Genomic DNA, 23,845 nt, shown 5'->3' on the forward strand with positions numbered 1-23,845 from the left:
TTGTTGCAGGCAGCTCACTGCGCCGGGATTAGTGTGTGCTTCACCATACTGAGTGTGTTTCACTAATTCACAGATTGGGATAAATGCAGAAACCAAATTTCCCTCACAGGACCAAAAGAGTATATATATACGTATCAGTCTCAGAGGTGGAACTTCTCTTTGATTGAGATCTAGCACTAGAACTTGAACTTCTGTACTCATCCTCTGGTAGTCTTAGTCTTTTTCTTGAATTTCCCCTTGGGGATAAATAAAGTATCTATCTATCTATCTAGTGTTTATAAAGTTGTTATCCTGAGGTTTTCTTTTGGAATGCAGCTTAAATGTCAATCCTCATTTTGCAAATCACTTTGGATAAAAGTGTATGCTAAATTAATAAATGTCATTTAAAAGTATCTCCTTTGTTTACAAAACATAGCTCTCAAATAAACTGATTTTGAAAACTGAATATGGTCAGATGCAAGATGAAAATGTTTCAACATCCAACTACTTATCAAATCTTGATTACAGGCTGTTGGACTGTTTTTTTTGTTCATCATTATTTACTAACTTTAAACCCAATGAATCTGAGACGAGATGTGTCTATGGCTGAGCAAATCCCTCAGTTAAACAGAAACTGCAGACAACGAATTAAGGCCAACAATGTAGTTCACAAACACATTTTGCCCGTATGAACTTCATTACATTATAAAAACCTCAATTACATTACATAAGGTCAAAACTAATGTTTTGTTTATTCTAAACCGGCTGTTGATAAAAGGTGGTGCAGTGGCTGATGAACTGGTCTAGCATGTGGTAGCCTGAAAGTTGTGAGGGTGATTCCCAGCTGCCACCGTTCTGCCCTTCCTTACAAGGCACTTATCCCTGGTCCCTAAACAAAGTGAAGGAAAATGAAAATTAAGCGGAAGTACGTAGGAGGGCTGAGCCAGGCTACGCATATCGGCCTTCCACCTCCCTCGTCGGTCTTGCCTCCTCTGGTTGCAATTAGATAAATGAGACATCCTCGATGACGTTGAGCTTTGAACGATTTCTGGGGCACGAGCTGGAGGACCGAGAAGAGAGATCGTATGCAAATAGACCTTTGAGATCAGACCTATGTCTACGCCGGTCACCATGCTAACTTGTAAACGATTCCCAATCTCTAGTAACCAGACTATTCACGTTTTGAATGAATTTGGCTCGCCAGGCTAGGTCCCTCATGCCTTTCTAAAAACCAGCATTGGGACTGTACAGTTAACTGATGTCTACAGTAAATGTCTACAGTAAATCAGAAAAAAATCAATCACACTTGCACAAGATATCAAAAATGTTGTTTCATCAAGTTGTTGTTTAATCAAGACATTCTTTAGAAAAACAAAATTCTTGATTACAAAAAGTTACAAATGTGGACTCTGATAATCCATCCTCATTCTGTTTATTTGTGGCGGGGTAACGAAGAAGGGAAGAAACCAAATATTCTCATTTCTTTTCTGACCTTCTGATCAATTGCAACAAACAAAAACTGTGAGCTGCAAAATGTATGAAGACTAAAAGGATGTGTGTTTATATACACAAGATGATCACAGGACACTCACTCAGAGCCAACTGCAACTTTAGTCCTGGCATGACAAAATGCAGAGGTTTTTAATTTTCCAATCACACACAAGTGCACTACTGGAAAGCATACCAAAGAACAAACAGAAAAACAAACCACAAAGCCCTGCTTCTCATAAAGAACTGCTGCAGCCTTCAAAATAATCTCTCTTCCATGAGAGCCACCCCAAACACTCCAGTCATGAAAGGGATACTGTGGGCACTGATATCAGGCTAAATAAAACTTCATAAAACCAGTTTGTCACAGCCATTAGCCGTCGGCAGTCTCTTTCCCAAATTCTCTGACAACTACACTAAACCAGTCCCACTGTACGTGTGTGTGGTTTGGGGTGGGGGGTCATACTTTTGAAGAGACGCGGAGGCCGTAAAGGAAGCCCCCTCTGAGCGGAACGTTATGTACATGTTTAGACACAGCAGCGACTGGGCATCACCGGCGTGTGGGCATCAGGAGCTGTGTGGCCGTCACAGAGTCCGGGAACAAGTTATGGTACGTGGGCAGGGGCACATAGGCAGCCGTGATCATTTTTCCTGAGTGTGACAAAACCACAGATCATACAACACAGCACTTTAGCAGCCTTCAGTGAGTATACACATGGAACAGCAGAGTAAATCAAAACTGGAGAAAAATAAGCAACTGAAAGTAACGTCTAACCTGCAAACCAGCGTCCATGGAGGGCGTTGACTGCTGCCATTGCGGTAGGAATAGTTGGACATTTGACATACACGTTGCCCTGAGGGTGAGAGCGATGAGGTTTCAGCAGACTGATAAATTAAACTTTCAGAGAAGGGCATCAAAACACCAAAGAGTAGGCTGGTACAACAGACTTAAGCCCTAATCTCTAACTGATCACACACACACAGAAATTCACAGGGTTCCTACACATTTTCCATTTCAAAATTCCATTCTTTTTCCATACTCAAATATTCAAATATTCTAGATATTGTCAATGGAGTGTTCTATTAGCATTGTGAAGAGCTGTATAATCAGTGTTTGGAATAACGCCGTTTAAAAGAACGGCGTTAGGTAACGACGTTATTTTTTCCAGTAACGGGGTAATCTAACTAATTATTTTTCCCGTCGTTACAACGCCGTTAACGTTACTGGACGTTAAATACGGTGCGTTACTATGCATTGATTGAATAAACTGTGTAATCTGAACGCACCCCTGGCTCACAGTGAGGAGGTGGGTTAATAACGACGTAGGCGATTATAATTGGCTAAGGCAGTCATGTTTCATGATAGCCAATTAGAGCCAGTGTTTTTACACACTTGCCAGCACACGCGCCACACACACACGCAACACTAAAAGAGATTCGACGAAACAGCAGGTCAGGAGCAATCCGACGATGAAAAGTTGGCATTTTCAAGGTGGAGATATAAGCACTACTTCAAATTCATTGTGGTCAAAGGCAAGAACGTGCATGTAATGTGTACATTATGTTGAAGCGAAGACTTGTAATTTAATGAAGCATCTCACACACGCATCTAAAGCTAGTGGCCAAAAAACACCGATACCTCCCCACCACAGATGATAGCTCGCCATCCACTAGCAAAGAAGGACTCGAAGCAAAGTCCTCCAAGCAGCAAAAGCTCGATCTTTCTGCCTCACAACAAAAACCTATGACACAGGCTGAAGTCAACCGTAGGTCTGTGGATGTGCAATATCTTTGAATTTCCCCTTTGGGATCTATCTATCTATCTATCTATCTATCCATCTATCTAAAAAAATTCAAATTTTTTGACATATAGCAACTTTTTTTTGTAACAGTAACGCAAATAGTTACTTTCCCTGGTAACGAGTTACTCTTATCATAGAGTAATTCAGTTACTAACTCAGTTACTTTTTGGAACAAGTAGTGAGTAACTATCACTAATTACTTTTTTAAAGTAACGTTCCCAACACTGTGTATAATAATGTTTATTATTAACTCGTTAGCCCTCAGAAAACACTTGCCCATTGTTGGATACTTTTCGATGGGGAAGTGCTGTTTTGGAAGGTGCACTCACATTTGATACAGCATACTACATATGTTGGAGACTAGTGCACTGCTGGCAGAGGCCTCAGAAATCACCGTAAACAGTATTATTTGTTTGCAATAACAGTTTATCAGATAATGCAGTATCCATGTCTTGGTAACTTTTACAAAATCAAAAAAAGTCTACCAGTGTTTTAGCCGAAAATAGCAGAGCTAGGTATAGGGCATGTGCATAGAACTGGGGTTTTCGATTTGGTTTTGGTACCAGGGTCCCCTTGTGGGAGAGATTTTTTTCTGAGGACCCCCATTCAATTGTATCTTGATGATGTGGACTGACATCTTAAGCTACACAACAGTAGGAATGGTTTATTATGACCTGAGTGAAGTGATTAGTACTGTAGATGCAATAGTCTGGAAACACAAATATTTCTCCATACCCTATTTTCTTTTTTCCATACTTATCCAGACCTGGAAATTACTAAAATCAAATCAAATTTCCATACTGCGTAGGAACCCTGAATTCATTAAAATTTAATAATTTTAACGCTGCTTCTCTATGCCAGACACACCCCACACATACACACTAGGGCTGGGATAAACGATTAATTTTTAAACGATTAATCTAGCTATTATTTTTTCGATGCATCGATTAATCTAACAATTCATTTTTTCAGTCCGATTCGATTTCGATTCGATTATCTCCCCATTAATTCACTAATAGCAACTTCTGAACATCTGAATGAAAAAAACATGAATCCTTTAACATAGCAATATATGTTTATTGCTCTTAAGATTCCAAAATAAAAGACTATACAAGTGCAAAGTAATGCATTCTTAGTCAGAGGTAGCAGTCAATAAAGTTCAGTAGTGTATGTCTAATTGAGTGCCTGTCATTTTAAAACGTTCGTGTGGGAATCCTTGCAATTAACATTAACACAGTTAAAAGGCTGCTGTGTGGATGCAATTCATAACGTAGTTAGTTCAAATAACGGTTCGTACTTTGGACAAGCACTTTTGAGTCTTGGAAAACACTTTTCCATTTACATCGGGATTTTGCAAACATTCAGTCAATAAAATGAGCCCTGCATTAGTAACGAATAAGCAGCTGCAAGTAAGCATGTTAAACTTGACACCCAAACAGTATTCTAACGTTAGCTTTGAGATACTGCTTGATTGCATACTGTAACTTAACTTAGTTTAGTCTCCTCGATGTACTATGTTGTGATAAGACCTTAGCAGAGTTTACTTTAACTTTAATGCAGCAGTTTTAATGCTGCAAATTTGCGCAGCATGGTCACGATGCTAAGCGGATTTAATAGCAATTTAGCCCACTGTGTTCTATGCAGTGCTTCTATGTGGCAACAACAATCCTTCAACAATCATAAATATTTTGTTAACTGCACATGCAGAGGAGGAGCAGCGGGCTCGTTACGAGAGAGAGCGGGCGGGGCCAGGAAAGGCTGTGTGAGTAAAAAGTGCAGCTCAATGAAATTATTTTCTCTCATCTTTAATTTAAATAGTAGGCCTACAACATAGAACATCAATGTGTGGTGGCCGGTTTTGATTTCGTGGTGCCCAGCCACAGATTAGTCAACGTATGGAAAACACTGAAGGTGTAAAATTAAAAATATTTAGCAGCACACGCTTGACGAATGCCCATCATGACCCAAATTCTTTGATGATAATAATAATAATAATAATAATAATAATAATAATAATTTATATATATATATATATATCATCAAAGATTTTGGGTCATGATGGGCGTTTTACGTGACGGGGAGGGAGACCTTTGAAGTTTACTCTTTCATCCGAAGTGTAAATGCCACGCATTTAAATAACTAACGAAAATGATATCAAACAATTTTCTTATTGCTATTCATGAATTGTCTATGGCGATACATACGACTATCGATTTATTGCCCAGGCATACCACCTCAGTATTGCCTCCTGAGAGGAAAAGTACAAAATGTGGAGTCTCTACTTTCATTAGTTTTCTTGAAAAAAGAGGAAGGAAGGAGGCCGTAAGAGGTTTTTTTTAGGGCTTTTCAAGCATGACGAGTGATACAGCTACCAAAACGTACACTTTTCAAGGTCTGGACCCCACCCTTGCCAACACCATTATAGCAAGTAAATATACCATTTCACTTACAATTTCTGTTCTCAATATACCATTTTACCTACAATTTTTTTTTCTCAAACCAGAATACAGCACTGTATTGCATATTTTATGAACTCACCTGAGGAGAGTTTTTGTCCACATATATGTGGACTATTCCTCCATGTTTGTTGCACTCTTCAATGACATCATCCTGGATCTCTTTATCCCAGCCAGGTTCATTTTCACTATCGGGAGATAACAGTTATTAAAGAGTGCATCCAAAATGTCAACCCACATGGAACATGGCAGGTAAATTAATTTGAAATTGGAGCTCCCCTCTACTTTACAATAGCAGTTGCATGCCAGGAACTTTGGCAGGGGTTGCCAGCCATTGTAAATCAGGATTTTTACTCTACTGGTGCCGACATTCTTGACAATTCTTGAGTATTCCCTTCAGGGCTCCAGACTAACTTTTTGCACTGGTTGCACTGGTGCGCCTAACATTTTTTCTTAGGTGCACCAGCACAAAAGTTAGGTGCACGCAAATTTTTAACCACATCGCATTTAACACCGCAGCAGGTTCACTTTTTATCCTTAATTACTGTCCTATACAGGTTGTCCTATGACTTATGATTTACAATTCCAAATTGGTCAGACTCTGGAGCCCTGCAAAAAAACTCATCAATTTTCAAATTGTAAATGGCAATGGCCCACATCTGAATTTCGGCAGAGTCCGTGATGACTTGTAAGCCCTGTTTTATGTCGAAAACCCGCGATACCCACCTCTACTTCTCTACCTGCCTCCTGACCTGGGTCGATCAAGCAGATCGATTAGGCTACCAATCACAACCAATCGGGCACAACCCGGGTTGCTAACACCCAGGGTGGTCCAAATGAGTCTCAATGGTCCACAAATTCATTAGCCTTACTGGTACCAACTGCTGTTGATAAAGACAATGGAATAGTCTTTCTAATTCTGTGGGGATGGAGCAACATGTCTCATGTCTAACCTAGACTACTACACAATACATTAGCTTCCTTTACCTTTGTATTGAATATGATGTTAACCATTTATACAGATTGTTCTAATCGGAGTTGTTTTGAAATATGCTGCAAGATTGCATTTAATAATGGCTTTCTTCAGGGCATGCTTTTTTTCAATTATTTTTCCTTTGTTACCTTCCTTTTCACTTAACTCGCACCCGTTACAAAAGAGCAGCTGTTTGAAGAATATACTGAAATAAGTCTTCTAGTAGCGTTCATAGCCATTTAGATTTTAGCACTAATAAAGTTGACATCTGTGCATCAAAGGGGATATTGTCAGAAAGTACTGATGTCCTGAGAGAAGAGGTCACTCACGATTGTGGGCTGAACATGTTGGAGAGCTGAAGGCAGTGTGTGGCCAGGGGCTGGGTGGGCAGGTTCATGGCCTGGTTCATACTGGGTAAGTTCAGCGTTGGGGCTCCGGCCGCTACAACAGAAGAAACACAACACAAGTTCACTCCAACTGAGAGCTACAAAAAGGGAGCTGAGAGCTGGCAGAATCATTCTGATACATTAACAGCACAATAACTCAGGTCTCTGTATGGCACTTGAAGTGATCTTGTAAAGGTCTGTTACAATTCTCTGTTTAACACAATCAGTAAAATAATGATACTCTTTTAAAATGGCCATGAGGCTGGTTTGAGTTAACATCTCTCTGTGGTCCGAATGTACCATTTAAGGATGCATTTGCTACAGAGAAGTGGAACAATAAATAATTAAGACAACAGAAGCGCTTGTCCAACACTACTATAACAAACCAAATTACTTTTAACTCCAAAAAATATGCCATACCACTTTTAACTCCAAAAAATGATGCCATACCACAAAATACCAATGAAACACTAGAATATTAATGAGACCAGACGTTTTAAGAGGAATTTACATCCTTGTGGACTGTGCCGTGACATTGAAAGAAGCAGCATATGAAAGCAAAAAAGGATATCATGTCTTGGTTTTTTTTGTTCTTTTAAAATTAGACGGGTAAATCAAATTCACCTTCTGGGGGTTGAATCAACATGGCTTGTAAATCTAAGGATCAGAAGAAGAGAGATTACAGCATGTGCTCAATCAGCACACAGAAGAAGATCAGATACTGGTGGTGAGTGAGTGAGGAGATGACCACAAACACATGCACAAAAGCACAGACCAATGGAAAGGCTCATCTCAAATGCAAACTGTAGTTTCTGTTATCTCTCAACTATGGGTGGGTGGGTGAGTGAGTGGGAAGCTACTGTCAGAATGACTGATGTCTAGTTGATGTCTAGACTTCCTGTTTACTTAGACAATGGATGGAAAGATACCAGCCGCCCCTCTACTTGTCTCTTATCTACTTGTGACAAAAGATGGGTCGTTTGTTTGACAGTTTTTACTCTTTTGTTTTTCAAAATCCAGCACGAAATTAAACACTTACTATAGCATTCCTAAACAGCAACGATAGTCTGTGGAGTAGCCTTGCGTTTGATGAAGGGATTTAGATAGATAGATAGATAGATAGATAGATAGATACTTTATTGATCCCCAAGGGGAAATTCAAGATTAATTTCCTTAATATTAAAGAATAATTTAGCCTTTTCTGCTAAAACGATGCACGAATTATTATTATTTTGTTCATATTCACTCAGTGGCATTATAGGTTTCTGCATATTAGGTCTACCGTTGGAGCAAAATAAGCCCAGACAGTTCACTGATATGTAGGCCTATTTTATTCTTGTAGGCTATATGAGAAAAGGCCAAGAGTGTCTTAAGCACCGTTTTATTTTATTTTGGTTTAGTCTTACCTCAACAAAAGGCTACAGCTCCTTGAAAACAATCAGATATAACTCTATAAAATCTATACATTTTATAACTTTATTTATAATAAAGTTTATAAAAAAAACTGCTGCTGTGTTCGACTGAAATGTAGACTATTCTTTTTTCATTTCAATACAGTATATGATACAAACCTCAGTTTAGGTAATCATATTCACACATTTTTTTTGCCTAATTGACAACCATGACCATGATAATTGATAATGTAAAATTAATGTGCACCTTCAGCAAATGATAAAAAAATATTTCAGAATGCTTTCCATTCTTGAACTGCATCGAATCGCATCGAATCATACTGAATTGTTTTTTTATGAACATGTATCTTTTCTTGTATCGAATCGTGCCCATGTATCTAGATGCGAATCGTATCGTCTTTTACATGAGAGATTCACACCCCTAATATATATATCCTCTTAAAATGAACGGCCAAAGTCAACTGAGCTTCCGGTTTGGGACAACTAGTTAAAAACTGATATTAACTCAAAAATGACCCTGAATATTTGACCATTTATTCAGGCATTTTCCCATGATCCAGCACATAGTATGTAGGGGCACTCACTCCAGCCAGCGGACCTCAACATTAAACCAGGGCTTAAAATTCATTTTTCAAAATAGGCGGGAATTCCCCCCTTAGGTTATTCATGTAGGGGGGATTTACACAATTTCTGTGGTGTGTAGGTCCTAGTTACCAAGGAGCTCTTTCCAGATGTAAAAGTTTGCCATGGTCGCAATAGCCTATTTGCGTAAGCGCAAAGTGGTTCTCTCTCTCCCTCTCTCCGCGTGTGTGTCTGCGTCTGCATGAGGCTATGTTCAATTCAACTCGGTAATTGATCTGTCCGGTCAATAGTACCGAATTCACACCACTTTATGATTATATTAACGTCATTAGACAGGCTGTAAAAGTGTATGCGGGAATTTCTCGCATTATGATGGCTAGAGTTGTGGGACTTGAACAAATTATGCGCAAAACCTGCAGTGAAATTTAAGCCCTGTTAAACTATAAAGTGTTTTGCCGTTTTATCTGACTCATCAGAATAGTTGTATGGCATCTTCATTAAGTAACTACAACCACATGGTTGTCTTCACCAAGTGCAACCCATAGACTGTACTTGTCAAAGGGGAAATTATGGTGATTTTATCGAGAATATAAACACCCATACAAACCAATATATCTAGCTTATACTATTCCAGATCCAGTGAGTTATACTGTCAGATACTGTAGACAGACAGTATTACATCTCTGTTCATAAATACACCTCTGAAAGAACTTGTCCTACTTTTAGACATTTTAGAAATATCAAAACCTTTGTTCAGAACCATGCCAAGCTATTCAGGCTTCCATTCATCTGCACCACGTCTGACTAGACTCTCTGGGATAAACAAAATGAAATAACTCTGTCCATCTATCTGTCTCAAATGTCTCAGCATCACTCAGCACCTCCATGTGATAAGCAGATGTTCCCATCAGAGTAATACTAATTCTTCAAACCCATTGCCAAGTGGAATGCAAAGTGAATGCCCTGCTTTTCTGTGGCAGAACACAGTGTGCAAATGCATGAGGAATATGACATAAATATGAATTTCACAATGGTAAATATCTACAAGGGGGGGACAATGCAAGAGTATTCTGTAGACAGTTGCCAACTCAGGCGTCATGCAGTGAGGCAAAGTGAGGAGCAGAAGTGGAGGCAAATGGATCTGAGGAATGTTGAGATTTGGGGGGGTTTATGGTGGGTGGAGCAGGACTGGATGAGTAGACTGACCTGTTACAGCTGCAAGGTTGCCAAAAGGGATGGATCCGCTCATCTGAAGAGCTTGCTGGGCAGCTGGAGGGATCTGGAGGCCAGTGCCTGAAAACACACGCACACAAACATCTGCTTACCAAGCCTATCGTGCATCTGCCAGAGATCTTCCTTTCTGGTTCTGTAATAGGCAGCTTGCCCTTCAAAATGTATTCCATATTTGAGTTTACTTCAGACAGTTTCTTGTCACTTGAAACGAGTTACTTTATTTGTCCAGAAGGAAATTTGTCTTGTGCATTTAACCTATCCAGAGATAGTGTACACACATACACACACAAAAAACAAAAAAGATGCTAAACTAGCTAATTCCAGTTAAGACCCCCCTGTTTTCTCACACACACAATCGTTTCTCCCTACCTTCTGCAAGGCGGGCCATGAGCTGTAAGCGGCCAGTAGTCCCCAGGTCAATGCCGGTGCGCTCCAACTCATCATTGTCCAGGAACGAGCTGGCTGTGGATGCGTCCGTTCTCTCAGTCACGTGACCCACCTTCATGGGCCGGCCAGCCAGCTCAAAGCCGTTCAGCTGATCTAGAGCCTTCTTGGCGCACTCAGCATCTGCAAACTTAATGGACGCACAACGGACAAACAAAACCAACCAAAATGTAAACACAAGTGCACAAAATTACTAAGTGTCAAATGTTCTGTTTTGAAATCTGACAGTAACGTCACAACCAAGGACAAGGGTTTGAGAGTGCTTAGGGAACATACAGAGATGAATCCGTATCCTTTGGAGCGTCCAGTCTCACTGTCCATCATGAGTTGAATGCTCTCAATCTGAAAAGGATCAAACACACTAGCATCAACCAAGTACAAGCACATTCCTGCGCAGTTTGAAGTGGGACAGAAACACAGTCTTGTTTGGGACAGGCAACTAAGGGGTATTACCAGTCCTTTTGTCTCTTGTTAAGAGTGGCACACAATGCAATAATAAGGAAAAGACTAGTTTTACTGTACAAGCTGGCATTTTTGAGGAAGTCACTGAATGTTTCAACAGAGAATCACTACATTGTTGCCAGGGTGTGATACATCAGCTAATATTACATAATACAACAATAAAACTCACAGAAAGCAGAGTGATCATAAATTATTGCCAAACTACGATGTGACATACACCAAAGTTGGGCTGTGCAATTAATCAAATTAACCGTTAATTATGACCAATGATCATGAAAACATCATATTTAAATATAACGATTATTTTCCTGCATACCCTGCCAAAAGGCTCGAAGATGCCCCTCAGCATGTCTTCTGTGATGTTGAAGTGGAGCGATCCCACATACAGGCGCATAGGGCCAGCACTGCCCTTCTGGAGGTTATTGGCCGCTGCAGCCGCCCTGTTTTTCTCTGCCTGCTCACAAAACAAGATTAGATAGTCATTTCCAGATGTGATGCACACATGCAGAGGGTTATATACTCAGCCCCACTTTTTTTTGCCTGACATTGCACATAATCTACTTACAGTAGATCATTGCTCCTACACACTTTGGCCTATGATCAAATGCCTGACCACTTTGGAAAGCTTAGACACTGTAGTTTCTTGGAAAAAATTCAGAAAAACTGTGTGATGTACTGACACAGAGTTACAGAGGCTAGAATATTGTTTTCGGATAACAAGAGTCTATGAACTGACCACATTTCATTTGGAAACTCCCCATAGGACTTTTGGTTATCCAAAATGCATACGGACAATCAAATGCTTACTGCATATGGACCCCTTTGTGAAGAAGCATTATCTTGGTCTCAAATGAAAGGCAACACTGTAAAGTTTCATGCTTGTATTTGGATTATACTTCAGGGGTTCAGATCTGGAATGACTACACTAAATATGAAATAATTACAAAAATTTATAAATATTTACAATTCTATTTCAATTCAACAAAGATTGTCTGATTCCCAAGAGTCCAAACTTTCAAATTATGCATAATATGACTAGGCTAGATAACAATCTGAAGTATAAAAATGATTTTGAATGTTGGGGGGAGGGGGGTAAATGACCCAGGCTGGAACATGTGCTTCATAACAGGTAAAGGCACTTAAAACTGCTGTTGCCTCATTCCTAATATAACATCCAAAGCCCACCTGAGAGGCCTGCACGATGATTGGCACTCCAAGTAGCCTCTGGCCCGTCAGTCCAATAGCCAGTGGCACAGAGGTGGCCTCCAAAAATTCGACATAGGCAATGCCCTTTGACCTGCGGGAGTTTCTGTCTGAGATCATCCTCACATCCCTCACCTGTGAAGACCATTTTAAGACAAATAAATATTACACTACAATGTAATACAATCAAACAAAAATATAAATCACAGCTAAGTACATGGAAGAGCAAAAGGGTAGATCCCTTGGGTTTTTGGTCAAAAGAAGCAAACACAAGTCACCTTCTTCAGGTTACAGCAATGCATTGCAAATGCATTACAAGGCGTTCTACAATAGATGGAGTAAACAGAGATGAATGGCAACTTAATATCATTTTCATTGTTATGAAACAATTAAATTTCATTGCACCAACTATTTAATTATGTTTTTTTGCGATAGAGCAAGAAGTGAGGGATGACATAAGCACTGCATCTACTAAACAACAGTTGTATGACATTTACCCATAATGTGCTTTGAATTAAAAGATTGAGACTGTAAGAAAATGTTTTGAATTAATTACTTGTCAAAATACCTTCATTCTGGCTTTTTCACCACCAGGTGTCATAGTACACCAAATAAATACCAATAAAAACCAGAGTCCTCCATAAACCCTTACATCTCTCTGCCATAATTTTTACTCCCCTGACTAATGTGTTTTTTAAGTAGTGGAAAAAATGAGACTTATTATTTAGAGGTTGCAGACTGGCCTGCTCCGTTGCAAAATCATTCTAGGGGAAACTGAGTGGCCACAGGTTATAAGAGCACCTAGAAAGGTTTATATGGCCTTGTCCTCCTAACCATATACTCTGTAATTAAAGGATAGTTCCGGTATTTAGCACTTTGAGTCCCTTTTCTGGTTTGTTTTGGATGAACTAGAGTGGTGGACACTGAAATTTTGACGATGGGTCCTGTCTAGGCTTTCTGACTCGTTTTGAATCGCCTTTGACTGTTTCAGAGTGGCTGGCTATGGGCATGCACAAACATGTCTTTAAAACATTACTTAACGTTCGTTTTTAAAACTGTGCAACTCACCGAGTAGTTAGTGATGTTCATTGTATAAAGTATAAGTATAAGTATATATATATATATATATATACATATATATATATATATATATACACACACTCTTTTTTGACACCTAATAACCACTGTTAAACCCAACCTGGCAAAACCTGCTGCCAGGCTACATGAAAGCAAGAAAGGTAAACAACAACAAAGGGCTATGGAAAAGCGGTAAAAGGTGAAAAAAAAAAATGAAGACAAGGAATGGCACGGTTAGTGGCCTACTTTGCCAACAGCCGAAAAGAAGTCTTCCAAGTCTCTGGGACGTATACGTGCTGCCAACTGCATGCAGAAAACAGTGCGTGCATCTCTCTCCTCAGGCGTCAGGTTGTCTATGGGTTGCCTGTGAAGAACAACAGAGGTTCAAAAGCAGGTAACAGGATTCAGCTAATCTAAACAAGACGACCATATATTTGTAGACATAAAAAGTGTTGTATAACAGCTCCATAGTGGTGTGGTATTGCAATAGATTTACATAGAATTATATTTTATTATTAATTGTATGTTGGTGGATACATCTGCACTTCTAACAAAAATAGCAGAAATTGATAGTCAGTCGAGGACAAATGTAACGCACCAAGATGGCAGGTGAGATCTCCAGCATAAACAAAAATATAATATATGGAAGAAATAAATCACAATAAACTGACTAGCAATACTTGCTGTATCATGAAATGTAAAGAAAAGCAATATGGTATGGTTGCTCAAACACCATATCATCATATCGTCATTACAGCTTACCAACAAAAACAAAAACAAACCTGATGGGACTTTTGTCTTTCTTGAAGGGACTTTTGCTTCGCGAGCGTCGTCGGCTGGAAAAGAGACACAGCATAAAATACATGATCAGGTTTTACCAAAAGTCTATGTGTATGTGTGTGTGTGTGTGTGTGTGTGTGTGTTCATTATTAGCAAGACATTCATCAGGCAAACACCCACACGAGTGAGGAATAGGATCATAATAACCTTTGTTTGGTGGCATGTGGTGGGACGATCTTCCCTCCAGGACCACCGTTAAATTTCGCCCCAAAGCTGTGATATAAAACAAGGTGTTTTTTTTGGAAGCATACACCACGCAGTAACAACCCAACTACTGTAGCACAACAGCAGAGAGCTGGGTCTGAGGGGCCACCCTACCAGCTGATACAACAAAGAGTCTGAAATGATGCTGCATTTCAGTTTAACTCATAAGTTGTATTCCCAGTCATATTTCCCAGTTACAAGTAGGGGGTTGCAATTGGAGGTTACAATTCCTACTTGTCAGCTCGATCAAACCCCAAGTGTCAATTTTCAAGATGGCTTTGTTCATTAACAGTAAATGAGGGCTGAAGATGCACACTTGTTCTATCCTATTTGTGGCTCATTAAATCAGTGATAGAAACTATAGTAAAGCAGCCTATATCTGTCGCTATGTTGTTACGTTTCATAGATAAATATATAGCTAGATGTCGCCTTGTCCGCTAAAGTCTATGCGATGGAATACGTCAACGCAGCCGCCATGTCCAGTCAACACTTACCGGCAAAGGAATGGAGTGTAATGACAAGCTGTAGGATTTTTGGGATATAAAGCCTTAAACGCATACACTGATAGCCTTTGATGTTATTTTACATCTGAAGGTAGATAAACTACATGTAGGAATGGATAATTCAACACTATTTATGTGGAGGAAAATAAATATAATACATAGTAGGCCTGTTCTATCTTAACAGCTTATTACCTGTGAAATGTTATTCCTTGCTCTTTAGTTTTTTAAATGCCTTGCATTGGAATAACCAAATGCAGCACAAAAGTCCAGCATCTTTTGAGCTGCTCAGGACGCGACCAGAGCTTGTTCAGAACGTCAAATGACTGGACAAAGATGGTGGCAGCATTTACGTACATGTATGCTGAGAAACCAAACGCGACATATACACACACACTACCAGTCAAAAGTTTGGAGACACTTAGAAATTTCCATTCCACTCCATTATAGACAGAATACCAACTGATATCATTTGCATTGTTTTTTTTTAATCAGGGCAGCAGTTCTCAGATTACATTATGTGCTTACATAATTGCAAAAGGGTTCTCTGCTGTTGTAAAAGAAATGGCTGATCTTTAATGCAATATCTACATTGCCCATTATCAGCAACAATTCATCCAATGTTGCAAAGGTACATTCTGTTCACTAATCTGATATCAAAGGCTAACTGAGAAAACATTGGAGAACCCTTTTGCAATTATGTAAGCACATAATGTAATCTAAAAACTGCTGCACTGAGTAAAAAAACAATGCAAATGACCTCAGCTGGTATTCTGTCTATAATGCAGTTGAATAGAAATGTGTAAGCGTCTCCAAACTTTTGACTAGTAGTGTATATATGGCTATGTTTGTGTAAAATACTGTGCAATGCATCATTACTAACTATTATGGTAGCTATATCTGATAACAATCACTTACAACAGACAATTGCTAACAAACAGTAGCATCTTGTTTTTAGATCTGGTTAAAACTGGAACACATCCATATTTTTTTACTCGGATGTGACGCAATTCCCAGTTACCCAGTGTTACCATTTACAAGACAGCTGGAACGCTGCATTAATCTCAAACTGCTTTTGAAGCAGCAGAAAAAAAGACGAAACTGGAGAAATAGCACCCCCCAGAGTCAGAACTGTGTAGTACAGCACAAGCTATAAACATTGGTGGGTTGTTGTGGCCCTTTCTGACAGACCACAGATAAACATGATATCAGTTTTGTAAGATAACCAGTTGCAGCTTCTAAAAGTCATTTAACCTCAAGAAGTGTATATGGCCCTAGGCATAATGCTTTCAGTGGGTTAGGACATAACCCCTAACAATATTACTTTCAGTCTGAAAGGGCTATAATGTCAGTCTTACTACCTCAAGTTTAAATGCAACAATTGGTTAGTGTTGTGTAGTATACATATCCATTTAGTTGGACAGGCAAATGTCCCCAAACATTGCACACACTATAGCAAAAATTAGTAAACATTCAGAGGAACTAAGGAATGAGCAACCAGCTTTGAATTACTAGTAGTATGAGAGAATTTCAACAGCGAAGTGTGAACTATGATAGTGTGACTGACTGCTTACAATGACAGTCTTGTTTGGGTAACCCTGGTGTGTGCTGAAACTAATATCCATGGAAATCACTGTCCTCACTATACTGGCCCGTTTTAGAGCACATTCCTGCAGAGACCAGAGAGCTAAGAGTTACAAGTGCAGCACCAAAGGACTACTGACCTGAGACAGAGGAGCTGCATGTGGCGCTAAGTAATTTTAACCTACTTTTACTTCCTTCCATTTGATCGAGCAAAGACTCACTGACAGTGTGTGTTGTGCTTCTCCAGAAATCTTGCAGATTAATGTCAATGCAAATATTTACAAAGAACACAATAGTGTCTGGCTGAGGGAGTGTGGGGTGCAGGTAAGAGTTCACACGTACAAGGGGCTCTTCCGTCCACGGTACCGGCCCGCGCGCTCTCGGCTGCGTGAGCGGCGCTTGTCCCTGCTGCGCGAGCGCCGGCGGTCTCGGCTGCGGCTCCTCTTCTTCTTGCGTTCTTTTGGGCTCTTACTCCGGCGACGCTCGGGACTGCCGCTCCGGCTCCTGCTGCGGCTCCTGTGCTTCCTACACACACACACACACACACACACACACACACACACACTGAGCGCAGGACTTGACACTTTCGCCAAAAGGAATATAATATGTGCTTCAAAATTGAACACTGAACAAAATTATACATTATTCAAAATATAATTTTGAGCCTTTTTCTTACTTCTTGCTGCGCTCCTCGTGGCCATTTGCACTAGAGGATTTGTGGTCATCCTAAGCGGGGTTGATAGAAGAACATCATGAGGACGCAGAGGAAACAGAGCAAGTCGTCAGGGGAACAGGGAGGGGAAGAGAAAATACAGAATATGATCATTTAATGAGTTTACTCTTACAGAAAAAGGAGACTTCTCTCTCAGGACTACTTACTACAAGCGGGATTGGTCATAAAATACCCGTTCCTCCCACCCAAACCAATTCTTTATCAATGGCTTTTCATTTATTTATTTATTTATGTTAGTAGCAATAAATCAAATCTGTCTCCAAACAGAAAATACACTGATTCTACAATGGAGTTTCCCATTCGAGGCATGCTATAGTGAGCCATGAAGTCCAGTGAAGGTTCCTCTTGTTTGATGAGTACCAATACCCCTCTAATGTTATGCCTATAGCCCGCTGTAGCCATGCTAAAAGAGTTCCTGTGGATGCTGAGAATCCATGAGATCTTCACCCATTTTCGCTGTTGGACTGTTAGAGCTCGAGGGCACCTCTGTCACATCTCGCCCTGAAGCAAACAGGGATTCACACTGCTTTAGTAATATCGACTCCCAAACAGAAACCGAATCAAAGAAAACTGAATTTTCAAAAACCAAACCAAAAACATAGGCTAAATGGAAAAGACCACCAGTCAAAACCTCAAGTAGAGAAAAGATCAGAAAAGGAAAATAAAGTAGATAAATCCTATAGCTTCATTTCAGATTCATCTCATGTCTCTTTTTGTACCAGTCGCATGGAGTGATCCACTCTAAGCTAGTTTTGTGTTTTTGTATTTGTGAGTTTCACTTGGAAAGAGTACAGACAAAAAACTTTTCTGATGGAGATAAGTTGTGTTTATGATGCCATATGAGTTTTGATGAAGTTTCTAGCTTACAGGATAATTTAAAAAAAGATATCAACTTTTTTAAATGTTACTGGTATTAAAGGCATGCAAAAAAGATGCTGATTTTACGAATTGAAAATCATAGCAACAGACTTTGGTAAAGAGACAGTATTCATATTTAAATGGTGGTAAATCTGTGGCATGTGTAAAAGATGGAATGTTGTCAAAAGCACTACCAACCCGCCCAATACAAGTCACCACCAGGAGCCAAATTTGGCACAGTGAGAAATTAGCTGACAAGTGATAAAACATAAACATTAACATTTTGGCCACTTTTTAAAAAACAAAACAGCTAACGTGGCCACATGATGTTCAAGCCATGCCGACAGAAAATCTGAATACTGTCTCTGTGGCATGTCAGGTTAAATGCGCTGTGACATCCATGGGCATTCACCTTGTTGCGACCGAATAGGTGATTGGATGTTCTAAGATGAGGCTCTGTTTTTTTACCTAGGGGATCACAGTACATCAATACATTGCGCAATTACTACCTTACTTTTTTTCACAGTTCACACTGGAATCAAAGGTGAATTCAGGGGAGTAGAGGTGAGATATCATTAGGCAAGTCTACAAAGAGAGATAGATGGGCATTTATTCACGTTTCTGGATATTTTGTCTGAAGTATCACACCACACACCAAAACTCTCACAGTGACAGATACACACAATCATACTTTAAACAATGAAATTAAAATAGCTATGAGCAGCCTAGTGTATATTAGACTCTGTCACATGATGTGCAGTAGTGCATTAGCACCATCCTTCCAACGAGACCCAGAGCAAAGGACTCACCTTCTTGTAAGGAGCTTCCAACATGGCTTCAATATCAAAGTCGTCTGCCATTGTGTCCTGAGAGACAGTGGAATCTACAAAAAGGAGGAAGATTATTGTGAATATCTTAACACTCACATTTATCGGTAAAGCTGTGGTAACAAGGCCTGCTGGGAATGTGAAAATGTGTTTATCCAATAATCTTACTTCCTGTCATTCGTGATTATTTTACGTTGTGAAGCTGATTCTGGATGTGTTGTAGCTTAGTTATAATAATCAGCAATGCAATCAGCAATTGGTCAACATAAGGCGGGGGATCACATTAGCCAGCGGCAAGCGGCAAGCGTAACGCAACGCTCAGACCATAAGTTCTATCTCATTCCTATGGCAACACAAACGCTTTGTCTTAAAGGAGAAGTTCGGTGTGATATCGCACTCCGAAATCTGGCGCTAGTTAGCCAATGCTACCAACAGGTTTTCGATGATGGTGCCTCGGGCATTGGCCTAGCCATGCAAATAAATCACTGTTTTACACCATTTACGCGGCTCAAAGTAGCTCCACACTTCATTGGTAGACTTCCGAGGGCCCTGTCTTTTAAAACGAGACATTGAGAATTGACATTGAAAAAGCACTGGTAGTTTATTTACAAGACGATTTATACAGACAGTACCTTCAGTAAGTTTACTGTTCACTGCCATCTTGAATTTAGTCACGATAAGAAGAGCGACGAGTACGAATGAACAGGTATGATAAGGGATCAGATTCCAAAAATAATTCAGTGGAAATGCATGGATTCCAGTTGCTGCTACTGGAAGAAACTGGAATCCATGCATTTCCACAGAATTATTTTTGGAATCTGATCCCTTATCATACTTGTTCATTCTTACTTGTCGCTCGACTTATCGTGACTAAATTCAAGATAGCTGCAAACGCTAAACTTTGTGAAGATACAGGGTGTGTTCGAAACGGGTAAAGTTGCTGCCTTTTAAGATATCTAACTGGGGAGCAAGGCAGCAAGTGCGGTTTGAAACCGAAAAAACAAATTCTGCTGCCTTTTAAGATATCTTAGAATTCCCAAATAACGGTCATTTTTGAAGGCAGCATCGATGCACACTTCATGCTGCCTCCTACCCATAATCCCTTGCGGCAACGTCTGAAACAGCTGTGAAAGGTAAACAAACATGGCGGATGACATCGGTAATGGCTGCTGTATCTGCTGAAAAATGTCATTTGTGTGATCTTATTTTGCTTAGATTCGCAGATTACAGATTAGAAATAAACTATTTACTATCTGATTATGCCATTGTTGTAACCATTAATAGCGTCTGGTCTTATATATCTGCCGGCCGTAAAACTCATTTATACCGTTAGCCTGCTAGCTTACGTAAGCTAATTTAGTTTAACATCAGGCCTTTGCTAACGTCATACCGTAGTGTTAACCAAAGATTCTAGAGTGCTACGCTCATTTTTAAAAGATGCATTTAATCCAAAGTCATGTCTAGTGAGACAGCTCTCTATGTAGGGAGGGAGGCAGTAGGCAGCTTGACGTCATTTTGACGTCACATTGTCGTGCTACCGGTCGGGTGCGGCGAGTATGTAGTGGGCATAAATAGTCTTGTAAGTAAACTACCAGTGCTTTTTCAAAGTTCTCAATGTCTCGTTTTAAATGTCAGGGCCCTCGGAAGTCTACCAATGAAGTGTGGAGATATGTTGAGCCTCGTAAATGGTGTAAAACAGTGATTTATTTGCATGGCTAGGCAGATGCCCGAGGCACCCCCATTGAAAAAGCTGTTGGTAGCATAGGCTAACTAGCGCCAGATTTTGGAGTGCAGGGGACAAGCTGAGATGGGCTATGAGACATACGTTCACACTCGGTATCATGTTTCAACACACTTTAGGTCATCATCACACCAGAATTCTCCTTTAATTATTCGGTTATCAGTTGATAAATAAGACATGGTGCGCTTACATTTTCAGACCGGTTCAAGTCAGATGCACTCATAGACAGTAACCTAATCTGCCATAATGCTCGGAGTTTAATATAAAAAATTTTTTTTTAAAAAGTCACACTGGAGGAAGCATAGACGGACATTTAGCACAAGAAAACCATGTGTGGGAAAGTGAGATGTGTGCGTATTTGCCAATGCAAGTGTTGCCGCTTAAAAAAAAAAATTATGACTGTGAAATACTCGATATTTGCAAAAACACTTTAATGTATCTCACATACAGCAAACTGCGATATATCAAGCATTCGGTATATTGCCCACCCCTACCACACACCAAAGATAGAGAGCTCACGGTCATAGAAGAGTAAGTAAAGCTGAAAATATTAAAGTTTAAGAAGCTTCAATCAGAGAATTTGGATGTATTGGATGAATAACCGATTATGAAAATAGATGGAGATTAATTTAAGTCAACAACTAACTGATTAATCGTTTAGTTGCTCATACTTGTAACAGCCCCCCTGACATTTAACAGGTGTGTCTTACCACACTCTGCAATGGCAGTGTTGTGAAAAGGAGGCAAAGCAGGCAATGGCTAGGGGCCTGGAGGACAGCTGATGAAGTTAGCCCACTGCAACAATAAGGTGTGGTGGTGGTTGCACCTAAATTTGACAATGTGCTGGTGGAAACATTACATGCACCAGTGCAACCTATTTAAAAGTTAGTCAGGCTTAGAGGACTGGAACTCAACTGGCATTTCGTTACAGGAGAAAACCCACTAGCATGGGGTCTTCAATTTCATTCAAAGATAAATTGTAAAAAAGTGTAAGAATGAATGAATGAATGAATGAATGAATAAATAAATAAATAAATAAATAATCAATCAATCATGCTGTACACCAATGTGCCCCACACCTTGACATAAATTTCTGCCCATAAAATAGTAGCATAATGTATACGTCTGATACACTGAAAATGCAGATAGAAAGAGGACAGAGGGGAAGTTGGGGGCAAAATATATCTGGTTTGCAAAACTGCACAGAGAATATGGTTCTTACCATGTTATCAATAATTCGAGAGTGAAGACCATTATGTAACAGCCTCCTTTAGTAATCGTTGTGAAGGCAATTTCAAACTTCCCATAAGTTATAATCATAGCACATTTACTTATAACAATGAAAAATAAAAACAAATGCTATTTAATCAAAATACAACTTAACGTTGTTGATTGTTGCCCTGTTATTCAGAGCTTCTGTGAAAGTGAACTTTTAGTAAAATTCACGTTATAGGCCTAGCAGCATTTGAAAGTAATGTTAGAAGCTAACTGGTTGCAGCTAACCAGCTCAGCTAATACCTCCTGCTCTGCTTTTTTTTATTATTATTTTATTTTATCTTTTTACTGGCGTAAATGCTTGGCGTGTTGGCGTTATTTCTACTGTTTATTTTGCTAGCCAGTACTACCAGGGACTTCACACTATTACCACCTGGAGTTGAATATACTTATAAGTAGTTAAATCCTGAGAGAATACAAATACTTGACACAGATGTTAAACGTGGTTGCCATAACTTCGCCAAGGAGACCCTTTTGGTGCACACGAAACATTGATTTACATACAGGGCCAATATCAGCAGTCTCGAGGTCCCTGACTTCCAAATTGATTGACTCAAAAAGAAAAGAAGTCGAACACTTTTGTCTTTCAAAGTCGTGCTTGGTTCATTTATTTTGGGTATGACACGAACGACACGAATCTACAGCTACGTTAATCGTGTCAGCTAAGGTTAGCTAGCTTACAAGTCGTAGCTAGCTGCATAGAACGTTAGCTGGGAAGCTAATTCCAGCCACAAGCCGCAGCGTGGGTAATATTGCTGCAATCACAAGTAGCTAGCATAAGTTATTGAAATCGTGATAATACAGATGTAAATCACAAACAAACTTATAGAAACAGAAATATACAAAAGCATACCTTTTCAATTACGTCCCAAGTATCGTTGACTTCCTCAAGGTATCCGGCTAGCTAGCTAGACAAGCTAATATTTACTAGCTGCGTAGTTAGCAAGGCCAGGCCTGGCCTGACAGGACAAGTTTCGAACTGCTCGTCTCCTCACCGTCACAGAGTTCAGTTATAAACTCGACACTCTTCAATGTTCCGTGGTTGCTTTTTAAATAAATGCACACACAGTATTTCTTTAGGTAACGTTAGCAAAATATTTCAGGATATAATCTAAACCGAAGTGTCTGTTGATAGCTGCAACTTCTGTTTCTCACAGTCGACTTCCTGGGTAACTCGCCAGCGAACCAGCTTGGGAGAAGGCTGCCGTTGACTGACGACAGAGAAGGCAGAAGGGGTTTCATGAAGGACTGTGCAGGGGCTAGTGCTGTTTTGCTGTCTTGTTTCGTACGTTACCTGTCGGCCACCTGCATGATAGCGTCGAGCTGTTATTGTTGCAGGATTTTTTTTACTGTTTCCTTATAATATTACGGTGGTGATGCTTACTAGACGATACATAGTCGTTTTCCATGTTTTCTTACACAGTCTATGGTAGGCTATTGTTGTAAATTAAAGGACCAGTATGTAGGAAATAATGGAAAATAAACTGTAACCATTCCAAAAATGATCATGTGTCATGTGACAACATAAACACAGCTAAACACGATGAATTGAAGTAATGGCTTATTTGACAACATTACTCTAACCCTTAAATCGTAAAACCCATGAAAAGTGGAATTTTCGTTTATGTTTTGAACGATTAATTCTAGAATAGCGTATTAATGGGCTAGCGCAGTGGTCCCCAAACTTTTTCTTCCGAGGGCCAGCTCACTATGCCTGGCTGTAAGAGAGGGCCAGAGACTCGGAGTATATCAGTAACCATAGCTTAGTGCTGTGAACAACAGCAGC

The 23,845-nt window shown here is 39.8% G+C and overlaps 1 protein-coding gene across 2 annotated transcripts; it reads right to left on the reverse strand.

Moving 5' to 3' along the window:
- Window positions 1-1,304: 1,304 nt before the first annotated feature.
- Window positions 1,305-23,294, reverse strand: LOC121712835 (RNA-binding protein 39-like). Of its 2 annotated transcripts, XM_042096888.1 has the most exons (17): window positions 22,913-23,294; window positions 19,026-19,099; window positions 17,302-17,351; window positions 16,968-17,150; window positions 14,485-14,550; window positions 14,280-14,333; window positions 13,744-13,861; window positions 12,403-12,555; window positions 11,534-11,671; window positions 11,032-11,097; window positions 10,681-10,885; window positions 10,285-10,371; window positions 7,709-7,741; window positions 7,028-7,139; window positions 5,808-5,913; window positions 2,243-2,321; window positions 1,305-2,118 (listed from the first exon to the last, which is right to left on the reverse strand). In XM_042096888.1, exons 2-17 carry the CDS (start codon window positions 19,074-19,076, stop codon window positions 2,018-2,020), a joined length of 1,602 nt encoding a protein of 533 aa, XP_041952822.1. In that variant the 5' UTR covers window positions 19,077-19,099; window positions 22,913-23,294; the 3' UTR covers window positions 1,305-2,017. The 2 variants fall into 2 exon arrangements, with proteins under 2 accessions (XP_041952822.1, XP_041952823.1); XM_042096889.1 differs by lacking the exon at window positions 7,709-7,741 and having other exon boundaries at window positions 22,913-23,293.
- Window positions 23,295-23,845: the final 551 nt, after the last annotated feature.

Source organism: Alosa sapidissima, chromosome 7 (genome assembly GCF_018492685.1).
Source record: "Alosa sapidissima isolate fAloSap1 chromosome 7, fAloSap1.pri, whole genome shotgun sequence".
In the NCBI taxonomy this organism is placed as follows: domain Eukaryota; kingdom Metazoa; phylum Chordata; class Actinopteri; order Clupeiformes; family Clupeidae; genus Alosa; species Alosa sapidissima.